The sequence below is a fragment of the Bos javanicus genome, chromosome X, assembly GCF_032452875.1.
Source record: "Bos javanicus breed banteng chromosome X, ARS-OSU_banteng_1.0, whole genome shotgun sequence".
Classification (NCBI taxonomy): Eukaryota; Metazoa; Chordata; class Mammalia; order Artiodactyla; family Bovidae; genus Bos; species Bos javanicus.
Genome location: NC_083897.1, coordinates 114626742 through 114650396, shown reverse-complemented (window position 1 = coordinate 114650396; position 23655 = coordinate 114626742). Strand labels below are relative to the sequence as shown.

General features: G+C 38.6%; 1 protein-coding gene across 14 annotated transcripts in view; it reads right to left on the bottom strand.

Annotated features, from left to right (window-relative positions):
- Window positions 1–23655, bottom strand: part of DMD (dystrophin) — a 2228404-nt gene that overhangs the window by 6925 nt on the left and 2197824 nt on the right. For all 14 annotated transcript variants that reach the window (XM_061410475.1, XM_061410469.1, XM_061410467.1 and 11 more), the window contains one exon: window positions 8471–8563. In XM_061410475.1, the coding sequence (XP_061266459.1) occupies window positions 8471–8563 (93 nt within the window). The remainder of the gene's footprint in view (window positions 1–8470; window positions 8564–23655) is intronic.

Sequence of the window (23655 nt, the reverse complement as noted above, 5' to 3'; positions counted from 1 at the left end):
TTTTTTTTAAATTTTATTTTATTTTTAAACTCAACATCACTCATTATCAGAGAAATGCAAATCAAAACCACTATGAGGTACCATTTCACACCAGTCAGAATGGCTGCGATCCAAAAGTCTACAAATAATAAATGCTGGAGAGGGTGTGGAGAAAAGGGAACCCTCTTACACTGTTGGTGGAAATGCAAACTAGTACAGCCACTATGGAGAACAGTGTGGAGATTCCTTAAAAAACTGGAAATAGAACTGCCTTATGACCCAGCAATCCCACTGCTGGGCATACACACTGAGGAAACCAGAAGGGAAAGAGACACGTGTACCCCAATGTTCATCGCAGCACTGTTTATAATAGCCAGGACATGGAAGCAACCTAGATGTCCATCAGCAGATGAATGCTTCTTTTTTTATGTTTTGGATTTTTTATTTTTTTTTTTGCCACCCATCATGTGAGACCTTAGTTTCCCAGTCAGGGATTGAACCCACACCCCCTGCATTGGAAGATTAAGTCTTAACTGCTGGACCACCAGGGAAGTCCCTATATACTGTTTTTCTGATTCTTTTCCCATAGAAGTTATTACAAAATATTGAGTCTGGTTCCCTGTGCTGTACAGTAGGTCCTTGACTTGGGTGTATTTTTAAAGACTTCAGAACCTTAGGAAGGTCAGGGTTGTTAGAAAGCAATGTGATTTAGTTCTGGAATGTAATTATAGTTACTAGAATGATAAAGGTTACAGATCTTTATTAGTTCTTCACCAAGCCATATTCAGAGCTCAGGATCAACTGGTCACTGCTGAAGGTGCAGCGGATGCTTTGGATTGTTTCAGGCACCTCTTCAGAAGCCATGCTTTCTGTGAAATGGACCTCCCCAAGTTACATGATCCCTAAGTTCTTTCAAAAACCCTCCCTTGTCACTTTGGGTTCTGGTGTGCTTATTAGCATAGTACAAACGGAGGTCCACTGTGTGTTTAAAAAGACTTAAAACACATGTTTTCTGCTTGTATCAGGAGTAGTTTCTATGCTGGCAAAACAGAGGCTCACTGGTTGCGTCATTAAACAAAAATCTTTACTAATAAATCAAGTACCAGATAAAAGTTGCATTGCAAAAACACATTCTTTGGAAATGAGTCTCCTTAGACTTTGGGTTAGGGGGTCCATCTGGCAATGTGGTATGCTGTCTGTCAGGAAATGAATCAAGAGAAAGAGGAAGTGTGTCGGGGAGTCCTGAGTCTAAATAAAGGGCTTGATCAGGTCTGGAGAAGTCGCATTTCCTCAGGCAGTGGGAACCCGAGATGATTGGCTGTAATTCATTGTTCAGAGTCATAGTCCCAGGATGTTCCTATTTCTGGGTGTCTTTATTAGCTTCTGTATCTCAGTTCACTGACTGTTTTTAAAAGTTCAGGAAGAATGAGTCCCTTTTAAGGATCTCTGTTTCATTACAAGTAAAAGAAGACTGAAATGGCTATAGTTGATTGAAAATGCAGGGTCTTTGGTGAACACAGATATAAATGTATAAATCAATTCAGAGGCAAAGTTTTGCTGAGCTTTGCAGCACTGAAATCTGTGACTGTACATACATCATGAGCTAGAGTGGACAACAATGTAATCATGTAAAGCCGGAGTTGGCAAAGTTGCTCTGTAGAGGGCCAGATAGTAAGTATTTCAGGCTTTGTCAGTCACATGGTCTCTGGAACAGCTCTTCAGCTCTGGCACAACTATCTGCCCTTGGAGTGAGAAAGCCTCCGTAGACAATATGTAAATGAGTGGGGGTGGCTGTGTTATGATGACAGCTTAGTTATAAAGGCAGGTAGTGAGCCAGATTTGGCCCACAGACTGCAGTTCACCGACCTCTGATGTAAAGGAGCTTGGATCCTTTCTGGAAGCCGAGAGGAAAGAGAAGGGAGCCCCAAGGGGGCCCGGGACTAGGATGCTTCCATCCATCTGCAGGCTTTCTGTTGTTCTTCCATGAAAGAACCACAGACAAGGCTTGAATTGTAGGTTTTGCAGAGCTGTTGGGTTGCTAATTTAGAGGCATTTAACAGACTGTTATGTGGGCTTATCTCGGAGGGGGAGTATGAGAGAGGATGGCATGGGGCTGTTGGGGATAAAAATAATGTCAGCAGGTAAAAGATGATACAGGCAGCAGACAGACCCGACTAACAGTGCTGACCACTTCCTGAGTTGTGTCACTGCACTAAGAGCTTATCTGGGATCCTATCATTAATCTATATGGACAGTGACACCTCATTTTTACAGGGGCCAATACAAACCCTGACTAGGGAAGCATTTTCTTTCATGAATGTGCATGCATCAAAAAAGCTCTTTGTTTGACTGCTAAATGATCAGAGATGTGTGGACAAATCGCTTCAAGAGTTGATGTTAAAATGATGTTTATTGTTCGTTCTAACCGGGTAGCATTCCTATAGAATGATGGTGGGGATTTAGAAATTATCTTATGATAGACAATGATTCTTATTACAGTAGAGTTCAACTCCTCCATTTATACACACAGGGAGAGATTATATAGATAGATTAAATAGATTAACTACAAATTGGCTAACATTCTGGGTTTAGAATACACCAAGGCCCTCAAGCTCCTCTGGTGGTTGTGAGTAACTAACCAGAGCTAGAGATTCATCAGGAAAGATAGGATTGCAAAGCTAAACACGCATACATGCTCAGTGTGAACTCCCTGCAGTTTAGAGCCATTCTGAGACAGGGTAGTGCTGACTATCACCTGATCACTAAGTGGAGGAGCAGGCAGCTCCCTTTATTAATTCGTAGAACAGTTTAGCAAGGCCATCAAGATAAAAGCTGAAGCTCAACTGAACGAGGCTCTTCCCTCCTTTGGGTATCCAGGTACTTCTAGTGGAATGGTGAAGATTAGCTGATACCTGAAGAGTTACTGCTAAGTCAAAACTGTGGGAAAGTGTAACAAAAAAAGTTGTGAATTTAAAGTACACACTCCCCTGTTTATATGTTTTATATTTATGAAAAACATAATACTAAAAAGTCTTTTCCTCTGTGGGCAATTACCTAGCAGGGTTAAGGAAACCATGAGGTGGTATTTAATAGCACTTTTCCACTAAATGTCAGACCTTTGGGTCTGACATCTGTTTTAAGTTATGCAAACAGCTGTCCAAGACAGCTGTAGCAAGCATGAACTTCACTTTTTGTAATACACCAATGGGAACGTGGATGGCAGACTTAGATGAAAAATCCAGTGTTCTCTAAGACACTAGCCAGGTCTTGGCAGAAACTTCCATGGTGAAACTTTTAAAACATCATTTAAAAAATATATATATATATTCACCTGGGTCAGGAAAGCTGAAATCAGTTAGAGCAGTATTTTTTTTTTTTTTTCCGGTGAAAATGCAACATTTAGTTTTGTATGTCTGTTCTAATTTTTTCAATGCATGGATCTTACTTGTTTCTTTATTAATAAAAGACTGCAGTTGACCTTTAAACAACATGGGTCTGAACTGCGTGGATCCACTTACACAGATTGTTTTCAATAAATAATAGTACCTGTATTTTCATTTAACAGATCTTTAACATAAGTGTAGGGAATAGTGTACTCAGTTATGGATCACAGTGCTGCTGCTGCTGCTGCTAAGTCGCTTCAGTTATGTCCGACTCTGTGCGACCCCATAGACAGCAGCCCACCAGGCTCCCCTGTCCCTGGGATTCTCCAGGCAAGAACACTAGAGTGGGTTGCCATTTCCTTCTCCAATGCATGAAAGTGAGAAGTGAAAGTGAAGTTGCTCAGTCATGTCCCACTCTGAGCGACCCCATGGACTGCAGCCTACCAGGCTCCTCTGCCCATGGGATTTTCCAGGCAAGAGTACTGGAGTGGGGTGCCATTGCCTTCTCTGATGGATCACAGTATGTGGAACTAAAAGAACCTAGAGTTTGAGTCCTGATTCTGCACAAACTATTTCAGCTTCCAGCCCTTGGTTGAGTCATTCACCAGTTCCTTTGTTATTAGTGAAGCAGAGATAGCAGTATGAAGGTTTTCAACTGCTAGGAAACAGTGTTTTTAAACCACTGGATCAGAAATCAATATAGTGGGTTGCAACCAGCATTTTATTTTTAAATACATAAAACAGAAACAGTGTGAATTGTATGTAGTAAAGAAAGTATTGTCATGAAACTTGTTTCTGATCTTTGTGTGTATATGTGAGTGTATACATATATGTGTGGTATATACACAGTGGGTACATACATATATGTGTGTACATACACTCACAAATAACTTGTATCTTTACCCCAGTCTGAGATGTAATATGTTTCTCTTATTATGGATAATGATCAGAAAAGATCAAAAGCCATGGTTTTGAACATCAAAGATGCTAAAATGATCTTTCAAGGCCCTTCCAATTTGGGATAGTCTGTAATCCTGAGACGTTAAGAATCTCAAGATTTTTGGCTTAATATCAATGTATCTACCAATTGTTAATATAGTCCCACTAAATCCTACTATATATATATATATATATATACACACACACACACATACATATGTATGTGTATGTATGTATTATCATTCTTTGAAAATAAAAAAAAAATGCCTTTAGTTAGAAATAAAGTATCCAAAAATCCACTTTTATAATTTTTAATTTTTGGGGTGAAGTAGAAAAGAATTGCTTTATTGCAGGGAGCCAAGCCAGGAGTCCAGGATAACTAGTGCTTAAAAGACCTGAATTCATCTAAGGCTTTCAGGGAAAGGTTTATAAAGACAGGGTGAGGGAGGGGGTTTGTGTGTGTGATAAGCTCATTGATTGGTTGGTGGTGAGGTAATTAGGAGTCAGCATCATCAACCTTCTGGTTCCCACCTGTCTGGGATCTAGATGCTTGAAAAACCACTTTTTAGAGTGCATCGATCATCAGCCTTTTTACAATGAGAAGACATTTTATCCATTTAAATTTATGGACAGATAGGTGTCATACTGTGACATATAACAGGAAATATATATTTAGTCTTTGTCCCTCTTGAAGACACAATACTCTTAAAACCCTTGGAATTTCCTGTGGTGAGCAGCAGCAAAGTGTCTTTTGTTATGTGCTACTGAGGTGACTTTTGGATGGATGCTGGTTGCCAGGGGAGCCAATCAAGTGATGAGAAGGTTGAAACTTTGAGTCCTACCCCCTGACCTCTAGGAAGAGAAGAGGGCATGCCTGCATGCTCAATCACTTCAGTTGTGTCCAACTGTTTGCAACTCCACGGACTTTAGCCCGCCAGGCTCCTTTGTCCATGGAATTCTCCAGGCAAGCATACTGGAGTGGGCTGCCATGCCGTCCTCCAGGGGATCTTCCCAACCCAGGAATTGAACCTGTGGCTCATGCACTGCAAGCAGATTCTTTACCACTGAGCCACTAGGGAGCCCAGAGGGGAGGGGCTGGAGGTTAACTTTAATCACCAATGGCCAATTTAATCATGATTTAATCAGTCATACCTATGTAATGAAGCCTCCACATAAACCAGAAAGAACAGGGTTTGGAGAGCTTCCTGGCTGGTGAATGTGTGGAGACAAAGTGGGGAGAGTGGTGAGCTCAGGGAGGGCATGGAAGCTCCACCCCCTTTCCCCATGCCTTGCTCTATGCATCTCTTCCATCTGGTTGTTTCTGATTATATCTTTCTATCAATATCCATGATCTAGTAAAGAAAATGTTTCTCTGAGTTCTGTGTGCTGCTCTGGCAAATTAATTGACCCGAAGAGCGGGTTGTTGGAATCTCTAGTGTCTAGCCAGTGGGTCAGAAACCCAGCGGACAACCCAGACTTAAAACTGGCATTCTGAAGTGAGGAAAGGAGGGGCTGTCTTGTGGGACTGAGACCTTAACCTGTGGACTTTGATCCTGTCTCTAGGTAGGTAAGAGTCAGAATCTGAGCTGAACTGGAGCACATATCTCCTGCATATACTTGCTGGTATATGAGAACTGTTTGGCAGTGTGGGAAAAAGAACCTACTCATTGCAATGGGGTACAAAATCATAAAGGGCCTATGATAAGGTATAATTTGGTAGGAATTAACAACAGCAAAAAAATGTCAGGGTCATCGCATCACAGAAAGACCAGTCAGCTCTTCCAGCACCTTATCTACTCTCTTATTCTGTGTTTGTTTGTTGATTTGATTGTGTTTGCTTCAGGACAATGAATGAATTCTCTCAGGCCACCAGGGTACTGTTGAGTAAGTAGGAACTTGGTTAATGGAATTGGTTTCAGACAAAGCCTGCTTATGCCGTATTTGAGAAGTCCAATTAGCACTCAGGGGATGAAATGCTTCCATAAGCACTAATTTAGTAAACACTAACCAGGCGGCCTGAAGCGAGTTTCCCAGGTTTCCATGCAAGTAAATTACCATCATACAAGTGAATGTAAGATCAGAGGCTGACTGCCAAATACCCTATCAGAGGAGGTGTATTTCTGATCTTTCACACTCCTGTGCTGTTTAGCCTCAAGGACTTTAAGAGGGGGATGCCTAGCTCCCATTTTAAGATAATCAGGATGGCCAGGGACCTAGTATGGGGATGAAAAGGCTGCCACTGGGGAAGCAGAGCCCTGCACCTTGCTCCAGTCTCTCCTTGGATCTACTCCAGTGGTTTGGATGTGAAAGAAATGCCTGAGGTGACCACTAACTTCCCACAGAATCAGTAAACAAGCTTTCAGGCCAAGGACTTGGGATGAGACGCAGGTCTGTGACCTTCAAGAGAAAGCTAGGGGTCAGTGAAATGTGTGTGAAAGTTGGGCTCCACAGCACTGGGCCCATGAGGAGCTGTGTGACCTTGAGGAAGACCCTTGCTCTGCTTGAGGCTGACGCCCTCCTGTTTATCTTGAAGGGTGTTTCTAGGGTTCTCTCATGGCGCAGATGTCTCCATCATAGGAGTAATCCCGTTAATTGTGTGGTGATTTGAACGTCTAGGAGGGCTGTGTCCCCAACTGACTATAAGCACCTTGAAGGCAAGAACTTGGCATTTCTCCTTTGCATCCCTAACACCTTTGCTGGTGCATAGTAGGCACTAGTGACAGGAGGCAGGATAAAGGTGAATGCATTTGATTTTGGTCAGACCAGCATGCAGTCTTCCTGTTATGAATCAGGGCATCTAGGGAGACAGTGAAGGCAGGATGGAGAAGAGGCTGGCCAGGTGGGGGATAAGGAGGTGGGTGGAAGACACAAGAATTTTATCTCTTAAAATCAACACATCAGAGGCACTCAGCAGTGAAAAGATGGCTGGTGCAGACATTTAAAATTAGCTTCCCCTTACAGTTCCTTAGCAACGCTCTATCAGAATGTTATTGTTTTTAATGTGCATTGCACAATGCTCATGCGCACATCAAATAGCTGGGAAATGGCCATTGTTAACTGACACTGAACCAAAAGATAGGAAAAACATAGGACTGCAAACACCCTCCTCATTGCCCTTATGGAGAGGAACAAATAGCCCCATTGTCTGTTGCCCTTCCCTCCTTGGCTGCCCATTAGGGGTGCCAATCATTGGCCACCTAGCCTTGTGCTTTCTCCCCTTGGCTTCTCTAGAATTTCCTTCTACTTGCTCACAGGTGACTGATACCATTATGTTTTTTTTTTTTAATTGAAGTATAACTGACATATGACATTATATTAGTATCAGGTGTACAACCTAGTGATTTGACATTTGTATGCATTGTGAAATGATCACCCTAATAGGTCTATGTACCATCTGTCACCATACAAAGTTACAGGTTTTTCTCTCGCAATGAGAACTCCTAAGATTTTCACTCTTAGCAATTTTCAGATTTGCAATACAATATTATTGACTCTTGTCCACATGCTCTCTGCCATTCTTTTTATTCACTGAAGGGGGAGCGGGTCAGTGACTTTGTTTTATGTTAGGGCAATGAACCAAGAAAAATAGTCCAAGAAACGAATGCCTTTCTTTGTGAAAATTGTATTCTATCTAAGGAAGTGAAAAAAATAACAAACTAGTACATATATATTTAACTGTACTTACATTTAAATGAAGGGGTAAGATACAGTTTTAAAATATACATAAAGGGCATCAGATTCGAAGCTCAAGTGCCCACCACTACTATACACTAGGCATATTCTGCACTTTAATGTATCACGTGGTAGCTGTATGTCTCTGGTAAAGGCACTGTCAAGGCATTAATTTCCTCATCTGTAAATCTCACTTAGTAATTGCTCCACAGTAAAAGCTATCTCATCATTAACTCTTCAGACTAATGTGCCAAGCAAGGAAGACACCTTATAAATGTTAAGTTAGTATTCTTATTTCTGGAAACAGCTTATTTGAATTGAAAACACTCTAAGTCAGAAATTCACATTTGAAAAGAAATTCTTCTCACAATGATCCCAAGTTGGCATTCTGTCAGCACTTGTTTATGTTAACATGGAAACTACACATGCCAGTTGTGTATGGCAGTGAGTAGTCTACTTCCGGTGAGTCTGAGTGACTTCCAAGTCATGGCACTTACCTCTGGAACTAGGGAAGGAGTTGTTGAGTTGCTCCATCACTTCCTCTAACCCTGTGCTTGAGTCCTGGGGAGGACTGAGAAGGTCTTCCTCGCCTAAATCAAAGCAAACACAAATAATGGCAAATTACACTTTAGGAAAAAGACAGTGAGACTAGAGAAAAGGTTCATGATAGCATTTTAAAATCCATCATAAATTCTTTGCCACTTGTTCATAAATAACAGAAATAAAAATAACCTCTCAAGCTTACTAATTAGGGAGCAGTTCCTTCAAGGGATGAAGAATTTCATGCAGATATTTGTGTACATCATTATCTTTGGAAAAGAAAACTGTGTACCTGCTTAGAAGTTAAGATAAAGTTGCCATAAGTTGCTTATGCCCCGTTAACAAATATGAAATGCTGTTCTTTGTAATAAAAAAGGATTAGTGCACACTTGCAGTGTGTCTCTTCAACACAAAAGAAGAATGTGACGTTTTGGATTCACTTTATGAAAGTAAGAAGTGAAGACACTGATGTATTTTTTCCACTCTTTCCTTTGACATTTAACAAAAAAATACAAACAAAACTCAAGCACCTTTGAAGTCCAGTTTAATAGGGAGAAATAAGAATTTCATGTTACCTATAAAGGTAATGAAATATTGGTATTTTAAGGACTGTACGTATCGAGATACTAGAAGTTATGTTCCTTTCCCCTTTGTTACATGGGGTTACTTCATACTTATGTTTTTGGAGGCTTACGAAGGAAAACTTGTTTTTAATTTTTGAGAATTTGTTTCTGTGAAAAGAGAAAGATGACTTGGAAGGAAAGGAGGGTAGGCATGGATGGTCTTCTGGGGATGGGAGTCTCCTTGTAGTGTTTGTTGATCTGTGTCTCTACTTTTTATTCATGTCAAGGAAATACACCTCAAATAGCATTTGCAGTAAGGAGAAATTTCTTAAGAGCAAACAAAATTATTTTGAACTTTGAAGGTCTCTGAAAGTCATTTTTCATAATATTCAATCTTCCAACTGTGAAAATAACGTGTTTTTGAGTTCTGTTTGTTCAGTACATTGTCACTTCCATTCAAAACAAGACCTTGTTTCAGCAAATCAACAATAATGGACATACTTAAGGACAACCTCAGGTTCACATCTGACTTTAAAAGGGAGCCAGTGATATAATGACTTAAATATGCTTTTCATTTCCTTTGGTGTATGCCACTTGGAATTTCATCTCTGATTATAACCCTCCATTTATTACCAAGTTTTCACCTTTTCTTTCTTAAAGCAGAAGCTGAAAGAATCATTGGCAATGCTCACCACTGAGATAAAATCATATGCAAGGTGAATGTGAGACTGTATACCATTATTAGAAAGGAGGGCTAAGGACCTGGGAGAGAAAAAAGCCTCTCTGATTCGGTAAGTCTCCTGGTAACATACCATAGGAAACCTCTTTGAAGTACTAAGGACAGGAAATGATTGCTAAAGAATTCAGGTCATAAGGTGGAAAAGGAAGTTAGAATATTTATCCATCCACATGCACAAACTACTTGCTCATATCCATGCCTTTAAAAATCAAAGAATGAAATTCAGCATGTGTAGTTTCTTCTTGCCTGTGCTTTTAGACTACCATCATCTGAAAAAGATGGAATGAATGAAAGATCGCCAGAAGGAACAGGATGCTGACAGCTGCAGGGTTGATCACATCTCTTGGTTCCATTACCAATTACAAATTTTGCTGATTTGGGGAACATAAGGCATTTTTCATGGCATCAAGTCAACTTTAGTGATTGTACACATTACAGAATAAGTCGGTACCAATAGAGACACTCATGAGCAGCTATGTTAATATTTCTGACAGTTTAATTACCTCACGCTGGAGCTCTAGGAACTCCACTGGACTGTGATTAAGGTTTACGTGCAGTTCAATGAAGTGACTGACATTCTTCTCCCTGAATTACTTCAAGGATCAAAAAATAGTATAAACCTAATGATGTCAACCAGGCATAACTGTCATCTATGAGTCTCAAAGGTATGTGTCTGAGTAGGAATGTAAACTTGGCTTCTTGGTTTCAGTGGAAATTTTCATGGCAGTGATCAATGTGTCTATTGAAACAGTTTTTGAAGGCCTATTACATCCTAGGTGTAAACATAAACAAGTAAAATATAGTCTGTTCTTAAGATTTTCACAGTAAGCAGAAACTCCTTTGGGTTTAACTAATCTCCTTTAAGAATCAAAATCAGAATTATATATATGCATGAGCAGAGGTGAATCAACCACCGAAAAATGTTTTTTACAGCCTAATATTTTCTGTCAGATTATACTGGAAAAGTGAAAACAGCTGAATGACACCTGAAATTAAAGGAATGCCAATGGACTATTCAACACTGAGTCAGATTTTAAATGTTAAAAAAAATTCAAAACAGATTTATTTATAAATTCAAATGTTTCTCAAAAGCCAACTATGTGGCAGGCAACTGCTCTGAGCAGCAGTCACCAACCTTTTTGGCACCAGCAACCGATTTCATGGAGGACAATTTTTCCACAGACCAGGGTGGGGGCGATGGTTTCTACATGATTCAAGCACATTACATTTGTTGTGCACTTTATTTCTAGTCTTATTACATCAGCTCCACCTCAGATCATCAGGCATGAGATCCTGGAGGTTGGGGACCCTGGGTTCTGAGTACTGAGATTATAGCAATACACAACTAAAAGGCTTGGTCTCCATGGAGACATTCTTATAGAGGAATACAGGCCTCAGAAAAGAGGGCCAGGGAAGGGCAGTGAGGAAGACTCTGCAGAAAGAGGAGTCTAAGAAGTCCTCATTAATAAGGGGCAGGTGAGCTAAAGTGTTAGGGACTTAAAGTAGTTATTAGAAAGAAGACTTACAGCCATGTAGCTAATTGAAGGAAGAGTGCTGACAGAATAGGAAATGCAGAGACTCTGAGGGGAGAGTATGACTGGCTTGTTCCAGGAAGACCAGGAAGTTGGCTAGGGCATACAAAGTAAAGTGACCAAGTGTTAGAGGGCACGTGCTTCCCTGGCCCAGGAATTTGGACACGGTCATATGCCCTGCTTTGGCCAATGGAATTTTAGCAGATATGACATAAGCAGAAGCTTGTAATGTCCTTGGGTGATTGGGCTTGCTTTCTTGTGCTTATGTGCCATAAGAAGTACAGGATCCAGTGGTTTGCTGACCCAAGGAGGATGAGAGACACGTCAAACAGACTTGACCCCAAGCCACAACTAGGAGTTGTGCTAGTTGAGCTCCAGCACAACTCCAGTCAACCAACAGATGCATGAATGACAAATACGTACCTTGAGAATTTTGCGATTATTTTGTTACATAGCAATAGCTGACTGGTATACTCTGTTTTGGAAGAGCTCAACTGGAATTCTATCACCTCCACTAGGTTTGTTCGTAGTGATGCTTTCTAAGGCCCACTTGACTTCATATTCCAGGATGTCTGGCTCTAGGTCAGTGATCACACCATCGTGATTATCTGGGTCGTGAAGATCTTTTTTGTACTGTTCTTCTGTGTATTCTTGCCATCTCTTCTTAATATCTTCTGCTTCTGTTAGGTCCATACCATTTCTGTCCTTTATCGAGCCCATCTCTGATTTTCTTGAAGAGATCTCTAGTCTTTCCCATTCTGTTGTTTTCCTCTATTTCTTTGCATTGATCGCTGAAGAAGGCTTTCTTATCTCTTCTTGTTATTCTTTGGAACTCTGAATTCAGATGTTTATATCTTTCCTTTTCTCCTTTGCTTTTTGCTTCTCTTCTTTTCACAGCTATTTGTAAGGCCTCCCCAGACAGCATTTTGCTTTTTTGCATTTCTTTTCCATGGGGATGGTCTTGATCCCTGTGTCCTGTACAATGTCACGAACCTCATTCCATAGCTCATCAGGCACTCTATCTATCAGATCTAGGCCCTTAAATCTATTTCTCAGCAGTGGCCACAGGACTGGAAAAGGTCAGTTTTCATTCCAATCCCAAAGAAAGGCAATGCCAAAGAATGCTCAAACTACCACACAATTGCACTCATCTCACACGCTAGTAAAGTAATGCTCAAAATTCTCCAAGCCAGGCTTCAGCAATATGTGAACCGTGAACTTCCTGATGTTCAAGCTGGTTTTAGAAAAGGCAGAGGAACCAGAGATCAAATTGCCAACATCCGCTGGATCATGGAAAAAGCAAGAGAGTTCCAGAAAAACATCTATTTCTGCTTTATTGACTATGCCAAAGCCTTTGAGTGTGTGGATCACAATAAACTGTGGAAAATTCTGTGGGCTTTCTATTTTGTTCCATTGATCTATATTTCTGTCTTTGTGCCAGTACCATACTGTCCTGATGACTGTGGCTTTGTAGTAGAGCCTGAAGTCAGGTAGGTTGATTCCTCCAGTTCCATTCTTCTTTCTCAAGATAGCTTTGGCTATTCGAGGTTTTTTGTATTTCCATATAAATTGTGAAATTATTTGTTCTAGCTCTGTGAAGAATACTGTTGGTAGCCTGATAGGGATTGCATTGAATCTATAAATTGCTTTGGGTAGTATACTCATTTTCACTGTATTGATTCTTTCAATCCATGAACATGGTATATTTCTCCATCTATTAGTGTCCTCTTTGATTTCTTTCACCAGTGTTTTATAGTTTTCTATGTATAGGTCTTTAGTTTCTTTAGGTAGATATATTTTATTCTTTCCGTTGCAATGGTGAATGGAATTGTTTCCTTAATTTCTCTTTCTGTTTTCTCATTATTAGTGTATAGGAATGCAAGGGATTTTTGTGTGTTGATTTTATATCCTGCAACTTTACTCTAATCATTGATTAGTTCTAGGAATTTTCTGGTGGAGTCTTTAGGGTTTTCTATGTAGAGGATCATGTCATCTGCAAATAGTGAGAGTTTTACTTCTTTTCCAATTTGGATTCCTTTTATTTCTTTTTCTGCTCTGATTGCTGTGGCCAAAACTTCCAAAACTATGTTGAATAGTAATGGTGAAAGTGGGCACCCTTGTCTTGTTCCTGACTTTAAAGGAAATGCTTTCAACTTTTCACCATTGAGGATAATGTTTGCTGTGGGTTTGTCATATATAGCTTTTATTATGTTGAGGTATGTTCCTTCTATTCCTGCTTTCTGGAGAGTTTTTATCATAAATGGATGTTGAATTTTGTCAAAGGCTTTCTCTGCATCTATTGAGATAATCATATGGTTTTTATTTTTCAATTTGTTAATGTGGTGTATTACATTGATTGATTTGCGGATATTGAAGAATCCTTGCATCCCTGGGATAAAGCCCTCTTGGTCATGGTGTATGATCTTTTTAATGTGTTGTTGGATTCTGATTGCTAGAATTTTGTTAAGGATTTTTGCATCTATGTTCATCAGTGATATTGGCCTGTAGTTTTCTTTTTTTGTGGGATCTTTGTCAGGTTTTGGTATTAGGGTGATGGTGGCCTCATAGAATGAGTTTGGAAGTTTACCTTCCTCTGCAATTTTCTGGAAGAGTTTGAGTAGGATAGGTGTTAGCTCTTCTCTAAATTTTTGGTAGAATTCAGCTGTGAAGCCGTCTGGACCTGGGCTTTTGTTTGCTGGAAGATTTCTGATTACAGTTTCAATTTCTGTGCTTGTGATGGGTCTGTTAAGATTTTCTATTTCTTCCCGGTCCAGTTTTGGAAAGTTGTACTTTTCTAAGAATTTGTCCATTTCTTCCACGTTGTCCATTTTCTTGGCATATAATTGTTGATAGTAGTCTCTTATGATCCTTTGTATTTCTGTGTTGTCTGTTGTGATCTGTCCATTGTCATTTCTAATTTTATTGATTTGATTTTTCTCCCTTTGTTTCTTGATGAGTCTGGCTAATGGTTTGTCAATTTTATTTATCCTTTCAAAGAACCAGCTTTTAGCTTTGTTGATTTTTGCTATGGTCTCTTTTGTTTCTTTTGCATTTATTTCTGCCCTAATTTTTAAGATTTCTTTCCTTCTAGTAACCCTGGGGTTCTTCATTTCTTCCTTTTCTAGTTGCTTTAGGTGTAGAGTTAGGTTATTTATTTGACTTTTTTCTTGTTTCTTGAGGTATGCCTGTATTGCTATGAACTTTCCCCTTAGGACTGCTTTTACAGTGTCCCACAGGGTTTGGGTGATTGTGTTTTCATTTTCATTCATTTCTATGCAAATTTTGATTTCTTTTTTGATCTGAAAGAGATGGGAATACCAGACCAACTGATCTGCCTCTTCAGAAATTTGTATGCAGGTCAGGAAGCAACAGTTAGAACTGGACATGGAACAACAGACTGGTTCCAAATAGGAAAAGGAGTATGTCAAGGCTGTATATTGTCACCCTGTTTGTTTAACTTACATGCAGAGTACATCATGAGAAACGCTGGACTGGAAGAAACACAAGCTAGAATCAAGATTGCCGGGAGAAATATCAATAACCTCAGATACGCAGATAACACCACCCTTACGGCAGAAAGTGAAGAGGAACTAAAAAGCCTCTTGATGAAGGTGAAAGTGGAGAGTGAAAAAGTTGGCTTAAAGCTCAACATTCAGAAAACGAAGATCATGGCATCTGGTCCCATCACTTCATGGGAAATAGATGGGGAAACAGTGGAAACAGTGTCAGACTTTATTTTTCTGGGCTCCAAAATCACTACAGATGGTGACTGCAGCCATGAAATTAAAAGATGCTTACTCCTTGGAAGGAACGTTATGACCAACCTAGATAGCATATTCAAAAAGCAGAGACATTACTTTGCCAACAAAGGTCCGTCTAGTCAAGGCTATGGTTTTTCCAGTGGTCATGTATGGATGTGAGAGTTGGACTGTGAAGAAGGCTGAGTGCCGAAGAATTGATGCTTTTGAACTGTGGTGTTGGAGAAGAGTCTTGGGAGTCCCTTGGACTGCAAGGAGATCTAGCCAGTCCATTCTGAAGGAGATCAGCCCTGGGATTTCTTTGGAAGGAATGATGCTAAAGCTGAAACTCCAGTACTTTGGCCACCTCATGCGAAGAGTTGACTCATTGGAAAAGACTCTGATGTTGGGAGGGATTGGGGGCAAGAGGAAAAGGGGACAAAAGAGGATGAGATGGCTGGATGGCATCACTGACTCGATGGACATGAGTCTGAGTGAACTTGGGGAGTTGGTGATGGACAGGGAGGCCTGGTGTGCTGCAATTCATGGGGTCGCAAAGAGTCGGACACAACTGAGCGACTGATCTGAGATCTGAGATACTCTGTTTCAGTGGACTGAACCAGCAAGATACCAATGTTTACAGATTATCTTAATCATATGCTGATATGTAGCTATAATATTATGTGAAGGCATTAGGCGCTCAGTCATGTCTGGCTCTTTGTGACCCCATGGAGTATAGCCTGCCAGGCTCCTCTATGCCTGGAATTCTCCAGGCAAAAATACTGGAGTGGGTAGCCATTCCCTTCGCCAGGGGATCTTCCCAACCTAGGGATCGAACCTGGGTCTCCTGCACTGCAGGCGGATTCTTTACGGTCTGAGCCACCAATATTACAGGCAACTCCAAAATGTTCCTGACTCCAACAACAATATAGTGACCATAAACCTCCTCCCACCAAAACCACCCTCATTTGTTCAACAAGAAAACATTTATTGAGTTCCAACTGTGTACACTGGGAACTTGGAGAGCCATCATCTCTACTTCACCAATGCATTGCCTGCTAAAATAGCACTGCCAATTTTTAAGGGATTTCTACCTTAGTTAATCGCAATTCTTTAGCATTAATACTTCAATTTTCCAATCCAAGATAATTCCCACAGATGTCCATAAAAATCCTTTTTGCATTATTAGTCCTACTTTTCATGGTTTGTCTGAAGTTGGTCCAAAGAACTGACAGAAACATTTGAAAAAGATAAATGTTTCAAAATAAGGAAAGACATAGTCAAAGTTAAAACAGCACTCTGATATAGTATAATATGCTAGACACTGCTGAAGTAAAGAGAAAAGGAGATGGCTCAATTAAGTCTGAGATAAAAGAAATGAAATCATTTGCTATGGGCAAGACATTCTTCAAGTCTTCTGAAATTCACCATGGTTTTAGGCTTTTTTGAAAGGAAGAGATCCCATCTATCTGATTTGCCTGTCAATTCAAATGATAATTTTACTTGCTTAAAAAGTGACGTTAGCCAAAAGTGGTGCAGCTGAGACACAAGAATCCTTACATCCATTATTCTCTTTACACCCAAGTGAACTGTTGCTGTTTTCTCTTCATATAAAAGGAAGCTGTGTAAAGTGAAAGTGAAAGTGAAAGTCGCTCAGCTGTGTCTGACTCTTTCTGACCCCATGGGCTATACAGTCCATGGAATTCTCTAGGCCAGAACACTGGAGTGGGTAGCTGTTCCCTTCTCCAGGGGATCTTTCCAACCCAGGAATCAAACTCAGGTCTCCTGCATTGCAGGCGGATTCTTTACCAGCTGAGCCACCAGGGAAGCCCAAGAATACTGGAGTGAGTAGCCTATCCCTTCTCCAGGGGATTTTCCCGACCCAGGAATTGAACTGGGGTTTCCAGCAATGCAGGCAGATTCTTTACCAACTGAGCTACCAGGGAAGCCCATTAGAACATTATTTTCTCTTAAAAAAGGTGACTGTGTATAAACAAATATACCCACCATTATTTTTCTTTGGATTACTTATCTAAATCACATATTCTGTTTTAACTAATTTCCAACTGGATGTGTGATAACTTATTATGTTGTCCCTGCCGTTCTCTAGTTTTTCTTAAGGAAAAAAAAAAAAAAAAGATTTCTCCTGTATGTGATACTTATCTTCAGTGACTTTTTGAAATCATGATCTGGGATAGATGATGGATGGGTTTTTTTTGTTGTTCTTTGGTCACTAAGTCTTATCTGACTCTTTGTGACCCTATGGACTGTGGCCCACCAGGCTCCTCTGTCCATTGAATTTCCCAGGCAAGAATAACTGGAGTGGGTTGCCATTTCCTTCTCCAGGGGATCTTCTGGACCCAGGGATCAAACCTGCATCTCTTGTGTTGGCAGGCAGGTTCTTTACCACTGAGCCACCAGGAAAGCTCAGGATGGTATCAATTCTACATAAAAATACTGTGTTTAAGTTCTCTAATATATTAATGGTATATAGTGATGATGCTGATTACTAGCTGGTTTGTGTTGAATGGTGATGAAAGATACTGAAATTAGTAGCTATTATTCATTTTTTATTTCTAAGATCTAATTGATATATAATATTTTATTAATTTGAGATGGACAACATGATTCTTTGAAATATGTATATACTGTGAATTGATTACCACAGTAAGTTAACTTTCATCACCATAGTTATAAATCTTAAAAGTTTTCATCACAAGAATAAAAGATTTAATCTCTTAGCAACTTAAAAAAAAATGAAATACAGTTGATTTACAATGTTGTGTTAGTTTCAGGTGTACAGCAAGGGGATTCATATATATATATATATTTCTTTTTTCATATTCTTTTCCATTATAGGTAATTACAAGATACTGAATATTCTTCCCTGCGCTTACAGTAAGACCCTGCTGTTTATCTATTTTATATATAGTAGTGTGTATCTGTTAATTCCGTACTAATTTATTCCCTTTCCCCTTTGATAATTGTTTTCTTTGTCTGTGATTCTATTTGTTCTACAAATAAAGTTAACTCGTATCATTCTTTAGATTCCACATATAAGTGACATCATATGGTATCTGTTTTTCTCTGTCTGATTTACTTTACTTAGTACGATCATCTCTAGGTCTATCCATGCTGCTGCACAACTTTCAAATATACAAATATAGTATCGTTCACTGTAATCCCCATAGCTCATGCAGGACTAATTTATAACTGGAAGTTTGTACTTTTTGACCACTTTTCCTAACCCCCTGCATATGGCAACCACCAATCTGTTCTCTGCACCATTTTACATTTGCACCAAGATATCACCAAGGTGATATCTCATGGTTCTGATTTGCATTTCGCTGATGATTAGTGACGTTCACCACCTTTTCGTGTACCTGCTGGCCACTGGTATATCTTCTTTGGTAAAATGTCTAATTGATCTTCTGCCCATTTTTCAGATTGTTGGTTCTATTGAGTTCTTTACAAAAATCTCGATATTCTCCTACAAGATATAGGATTTGCAAATATTTTCTCCCATTCTATAGGTTGCATTTTCATTTTCCTGATGGTTTTGTTCACTGTACATGAGCTTTATATTTGATGTAGTCATTTTATTTTTTTTTATTGCCTTTATGTTTGGTATCAACTCAAAAAGTCATCAGCAAGATATATCACAGACCTTACCGCCTGTGTTTTCTTCTAGGATTTTCATGGTTTCAGGTCTTTTTTTTTTTAATCTCATATTTTATTTATTTTTTTAAATTTTATTTTATTTTTAAACTTTACATAATTGTATCAGGTCTTACAGTAAGTTTTTAATCCATTTTGAATTGATTTTCATGTATGGTCCAGTTTCAGTCTTTTGAATGTGGCTGTGCAGTTTTCCCATACTATTTTCTGAAGAGACTCTTCCTATTGTATGTTTTTAGCTCCTTTGTTGTAAATTAATTCCCCATATGTGTGAGGGTTATTTATGGGCCCTCTGATCTGTTCATCTGTATATCTGTCATTATGCCAAAACCACATCATTTTTACTTCTGTGCCTTTGTAATACAGTTTGAAATCAGGCAACATGAGGCCGCCTGCTTTGCTCTTTTATTTTCCTCAAGACTGCTTTGGCTATTTAGGTTCTTTTTTGTGGTTCCATACAAATTTTTGGATTTTTCATTCTCTTTACGTGGAAAATGCCATGAAACTTTGATAGAAATTGCCTTGAATCTGTAGATTGCAATGGGTGGTAAAGACATTTTAACTACAGCTATTCTTTCAATCCATGAGCATGAAGTATCTTTCTATTTATTTATGTTTTATTCAATTTCTTTCATCATTGTCTTACAGCTTTTGGTGTACAGGTTTTTCACTGCCTTAAATTTATTCTGAGGTATTTTATTCTTTTGATGCAATTATAAATGAGATTATTTTATTTCTCTTTCTCATAGTTTGTTATTAACATGTAAAAATGCAACAGATTTTTGTATATTGAGTTTTTATCCTTCAACTTTACTAAATTCATTGAGTTCTAACAGTTACTTGGTAGGGCCTTTCAGGTTTTCTTAAATATATTATGATGTCATTTGCAAATACAGATAAATTTACTACTTTCTTTCTGATTTGTGTGCCTTTGATTCTTTTTCTTGCCTAATTATGCTGGCTAGGACTTTCAGCATTATGTTGAACAAAAGCAGCAAGAGTATGCATTCTTGTCTTCTGATGTTAGTGGAAGCTTTCACCACTGTATATCCTATCTTTCAGCGTCCTATCTTTTTGCCTTTTCACACTGTTCATGGGGTTCTCAAGGCAAGAATACTGGAGTGGTTTGCCATTCCCTTCTCCAGTGGACCACGTTTTGTTAGAACTGTCCACCATGACCTGTCCATCTTGGGTGGCCCTACACGGCATAGCTCATAGTTTCACTGAGTTAGACAAGGCTGTGGTCCATTTTCTGGGCCCCGATGTTAACTGTGGGCTTGTCATACATGGCCTTTATTATGTTGACATGCATGCGCTCTATACCCATTTTGTTGAGAATTTTTATCATGAATGGATGCTGAATTTTGTCAAATGCTTTTTCTTCACCTGTTGGGGTAATCATGTGATTTTTATCTTTCATTAATGTAGTATATCATATTTATTGATTTGTATATATTGAACGGGGCTTCCCAGGTGGCTCAGTGGTAAAAAATCTGCTTGCCGATGCAGGAGATGTGGGTTTGATCCCCAGGTCAGGAAGATCCCCTAGAGAAGGAAATGGCAACCCACTCCAGTATTGTTGCCTGGGAAATTCCATGGACAGAGGAGCCTGGTGGGCTATAGTCCATGGGATTGCAGAGAGTCGGATATGACTAAGCGACTAAACATATACACACACACTGAACCATCCTTGCAACACAGGGATAAATCCCCCTTGGTTATGGTGTATGATCCTTTTAATGTACTGTTGAATTTGGTTTGCTAATATTTTCTGGAGAAATTTTGCATCTGTATTCATCAGATACTGGTCTATAGTTTTGTTGTAGTGTCCTTATCTGTCTTTAGTATCAAAGTAATGCTGGCCTTGTAAAATAATTTGGGGGCGTAGTCTCAAATTTTTTTAAGTGTTTGAGAAGGATTGGTATTAATTCTTTGGTAGAAATCACCAGAGAAACCATCTGATTGTGGGCTTTTTTTGGGGGGACTTTTATTTATAGATTCAATCTCCTTTCTCATTGTTGGTCTGTTCAGATTTTGTTTCTTCATGATTCAGTCTTGGTAGGTTGCATGTTTCTAGGTATTTATCGTTTTCTTCTAGATTATCCAATTTGTTTCCATATAATTATTCTTAATAGTTCTGTGATCTTTTGTATTTCTGGTTTAAGTTGTAATATCTCTTCTTACATTTCTGATTTTATATTTGAGTTCTTTTTTTTTCTTAGTTTGTCTAAAGGTTTGTCATTTTCATTTAGCTTTTCAAAAAAGAACTAAAAATAAGCTTTTAGTTTCAATGATATTTTCCATTATCTTTTTCATCTCTATTTCTGTCCTAATCTTTCTTTCCTTCTATTAACTTTGGATCTTGTTTGTTCTTCTTTTTCTAGTTCCCTGAGGTGTAAAGTCAGGTTTTTTGTTTGAGATTTTTCTTGTTTCTTCTTGCAGGCATTTATTATTATGAACTTCCCTCTCATAACTGCTTTGCTACATCCCATAACTTTTGTATTTGCATTTGTCTCAAGGTATTTTTTATTTCTCTTTTGATTTCTTCATCAATCCATTTGCAGTTTCAGTGGTGTGTTATTAAATATTCACACATTTGTGAATTTTCCAGTTTTCTTCTTGAAATTGGTTTTTGGTTTTTATTACATGATTGTCAAAAAGATGCTGGATATGGTTTCAGTCTTCTTAAATTTATTGAGACTTGTTTTGTGGTCTAAGATATGATGTATCCTAGTGAATGTTGCCGCCTAGAAAATATTCCATGTGCACTTGAGGAGAATGTACTCTGCTGCATTTGGAAGGAATGTTCTCTAACAGCCCATCTGATCTAATGTATAGTCCCATGCTTACTTATTGATTTTCTGCCTGGGTAACCTATCCACTGATATTAAGTGAGGTATGGTTAAATCCCCTACTATTTCTGTACTGGTATCTATTTTTCCCTTCAGGTCTGTTAATATTTGCCTTATATTCACCATGTTGGGTGAAATAAATATTTACAAATGTTATAGGTCTGACTGGACTGACCTCTTTATCATTATGTAATGCCCTTTTTTGTCTCTTATTTTAGTTGTTTCAAAGTCTATTTGATACAAGTAAAGCTATCCCAGGTTTATTTTGGTTTTTATTTCTGTGAAATATCTTTTTCCATCCCTTTCATCTTTGTGTCTTTACATCTTTTTAAAATATTTTTTTGATGTGGGCCATCTTTAAAGTTTTTATTGAATTTGTCACAATATTGTTTCCATTTTATGTTTTGTTTTTTTTTGGCTGTGAGGCATGGCGGATCTTAGCTCCCTGACCAGGGGCTGAACCCACACCTCCTGCATTGGAAGGTAAAGTCCTAACCACTGGACTACCAGGGAAGTCCTTTTCTATGTCTTTATATCTGAAGTGAGTTTTTTTTATAGGAAGCCTATAGCACGGTCTTATTTCCTGCTGTTTCTGTCAGAAAGGGCTTCTGTTAAATTTTATTTAAATTTCAAAGTTACAGAAAAATTCTAAGAATAGTAAAATAGTCTCCTGTATACCATTTACCTTTATTCACCAAGTGTTAATATGCTGCCATATTTGCTTTGCTTCTTTCTCTAAGGACATAGATTTGTTATTGTTGTTATTACTATTAGTGACCCATTTTCATTCCAATGTAAGGTTCAGGCCCCTTTATTCCTAAGTACTTCATCATTATCTCTTTGAACTCTTATTTTATGGAACCACACTGGCACTATATTATCATCTAGTGTGTAGACTATATTTAAATCTCACCAACTGCCTTTATAATATCCTTTATAACTATAACCAAATACATGTATGTGTAACATATATACTTATATATTTTTTCTCTGATCCAGGTCATGTATTGCATTTCTTTGTCACATGTCTTTTCTTTCTCCTTTTTATTTGGTGGGGGGCGGGGGAGAATAGTTGATTTACAGTGTTGTGCTAACTTTCTGCTGTATGGTAAAATGATTCATATTATACATAGTATCATACATATTATACATATGTATACATAATATACATAATATTATACATATATCCATTCTTTGTAAATATTCTTTCCCACTATGGTTTATCATAGTATACTAGTTATAGTTCTCTGTGCCCTACAGTAGGACTTTGTTTATCCATTCCATATATAAGAGTTTACATCTGCTAACCCTGATCTCCTCTCCCTTGGCAATCACCAGTTTATTCCCTATGTCTGTGAGTCTTTTTCTGTTTCATAGATAGGTTCATTTGTATCATATTTTAGATTCCACATACAAGTGATACCATATGGTATTTGTCTTTCTCTTTCTGACTTACTTCACTTAGTATGATAATCTAGAGTTACATCCACATTGCTGCAAATGACATTATTTTGTTCTTTTTTTAAGGCTGGGTAGTATTCCAATGTATATATGTGCCACATCTTCTTTATTCATTCCTCTGCTGATGGACATTTAGGTCACGTAACTGTCTTGGCTATTATGAATAGTGCTGCTGTGACCATAGGGATGCATGTGTCTCTTTGGATTAGAGTTTTGTCTGGATATATGCCTAGGAGTGGGATTGCTGGGTCATGTGGTCATACTATTTTTAGTTTTCTGAGGAACCTCTATACTGTTTTCCATAGTGCCTTCACCAGCTTACATTCTTGCCAACAACAGTGTAGGCATGTTGCCTTTTCTCCACATCTTCTCTGGCATTTGTTATTTGTAGAGTTTTAATATGGCAATTCTGACCAGTGTGAGGTGATAACTCATGTAGTCTTGATTTGCATTTTTCTGATAATTAGTGATGCTGAGCATCTTTTCATGTGGCTATTGGCCATTTGTAGTTTCTTCTTTGGAGAAATGTCTATTTAGGTCTTCTGCCCACTTTTCAATTGGGTTGTTTATGTATTTATTT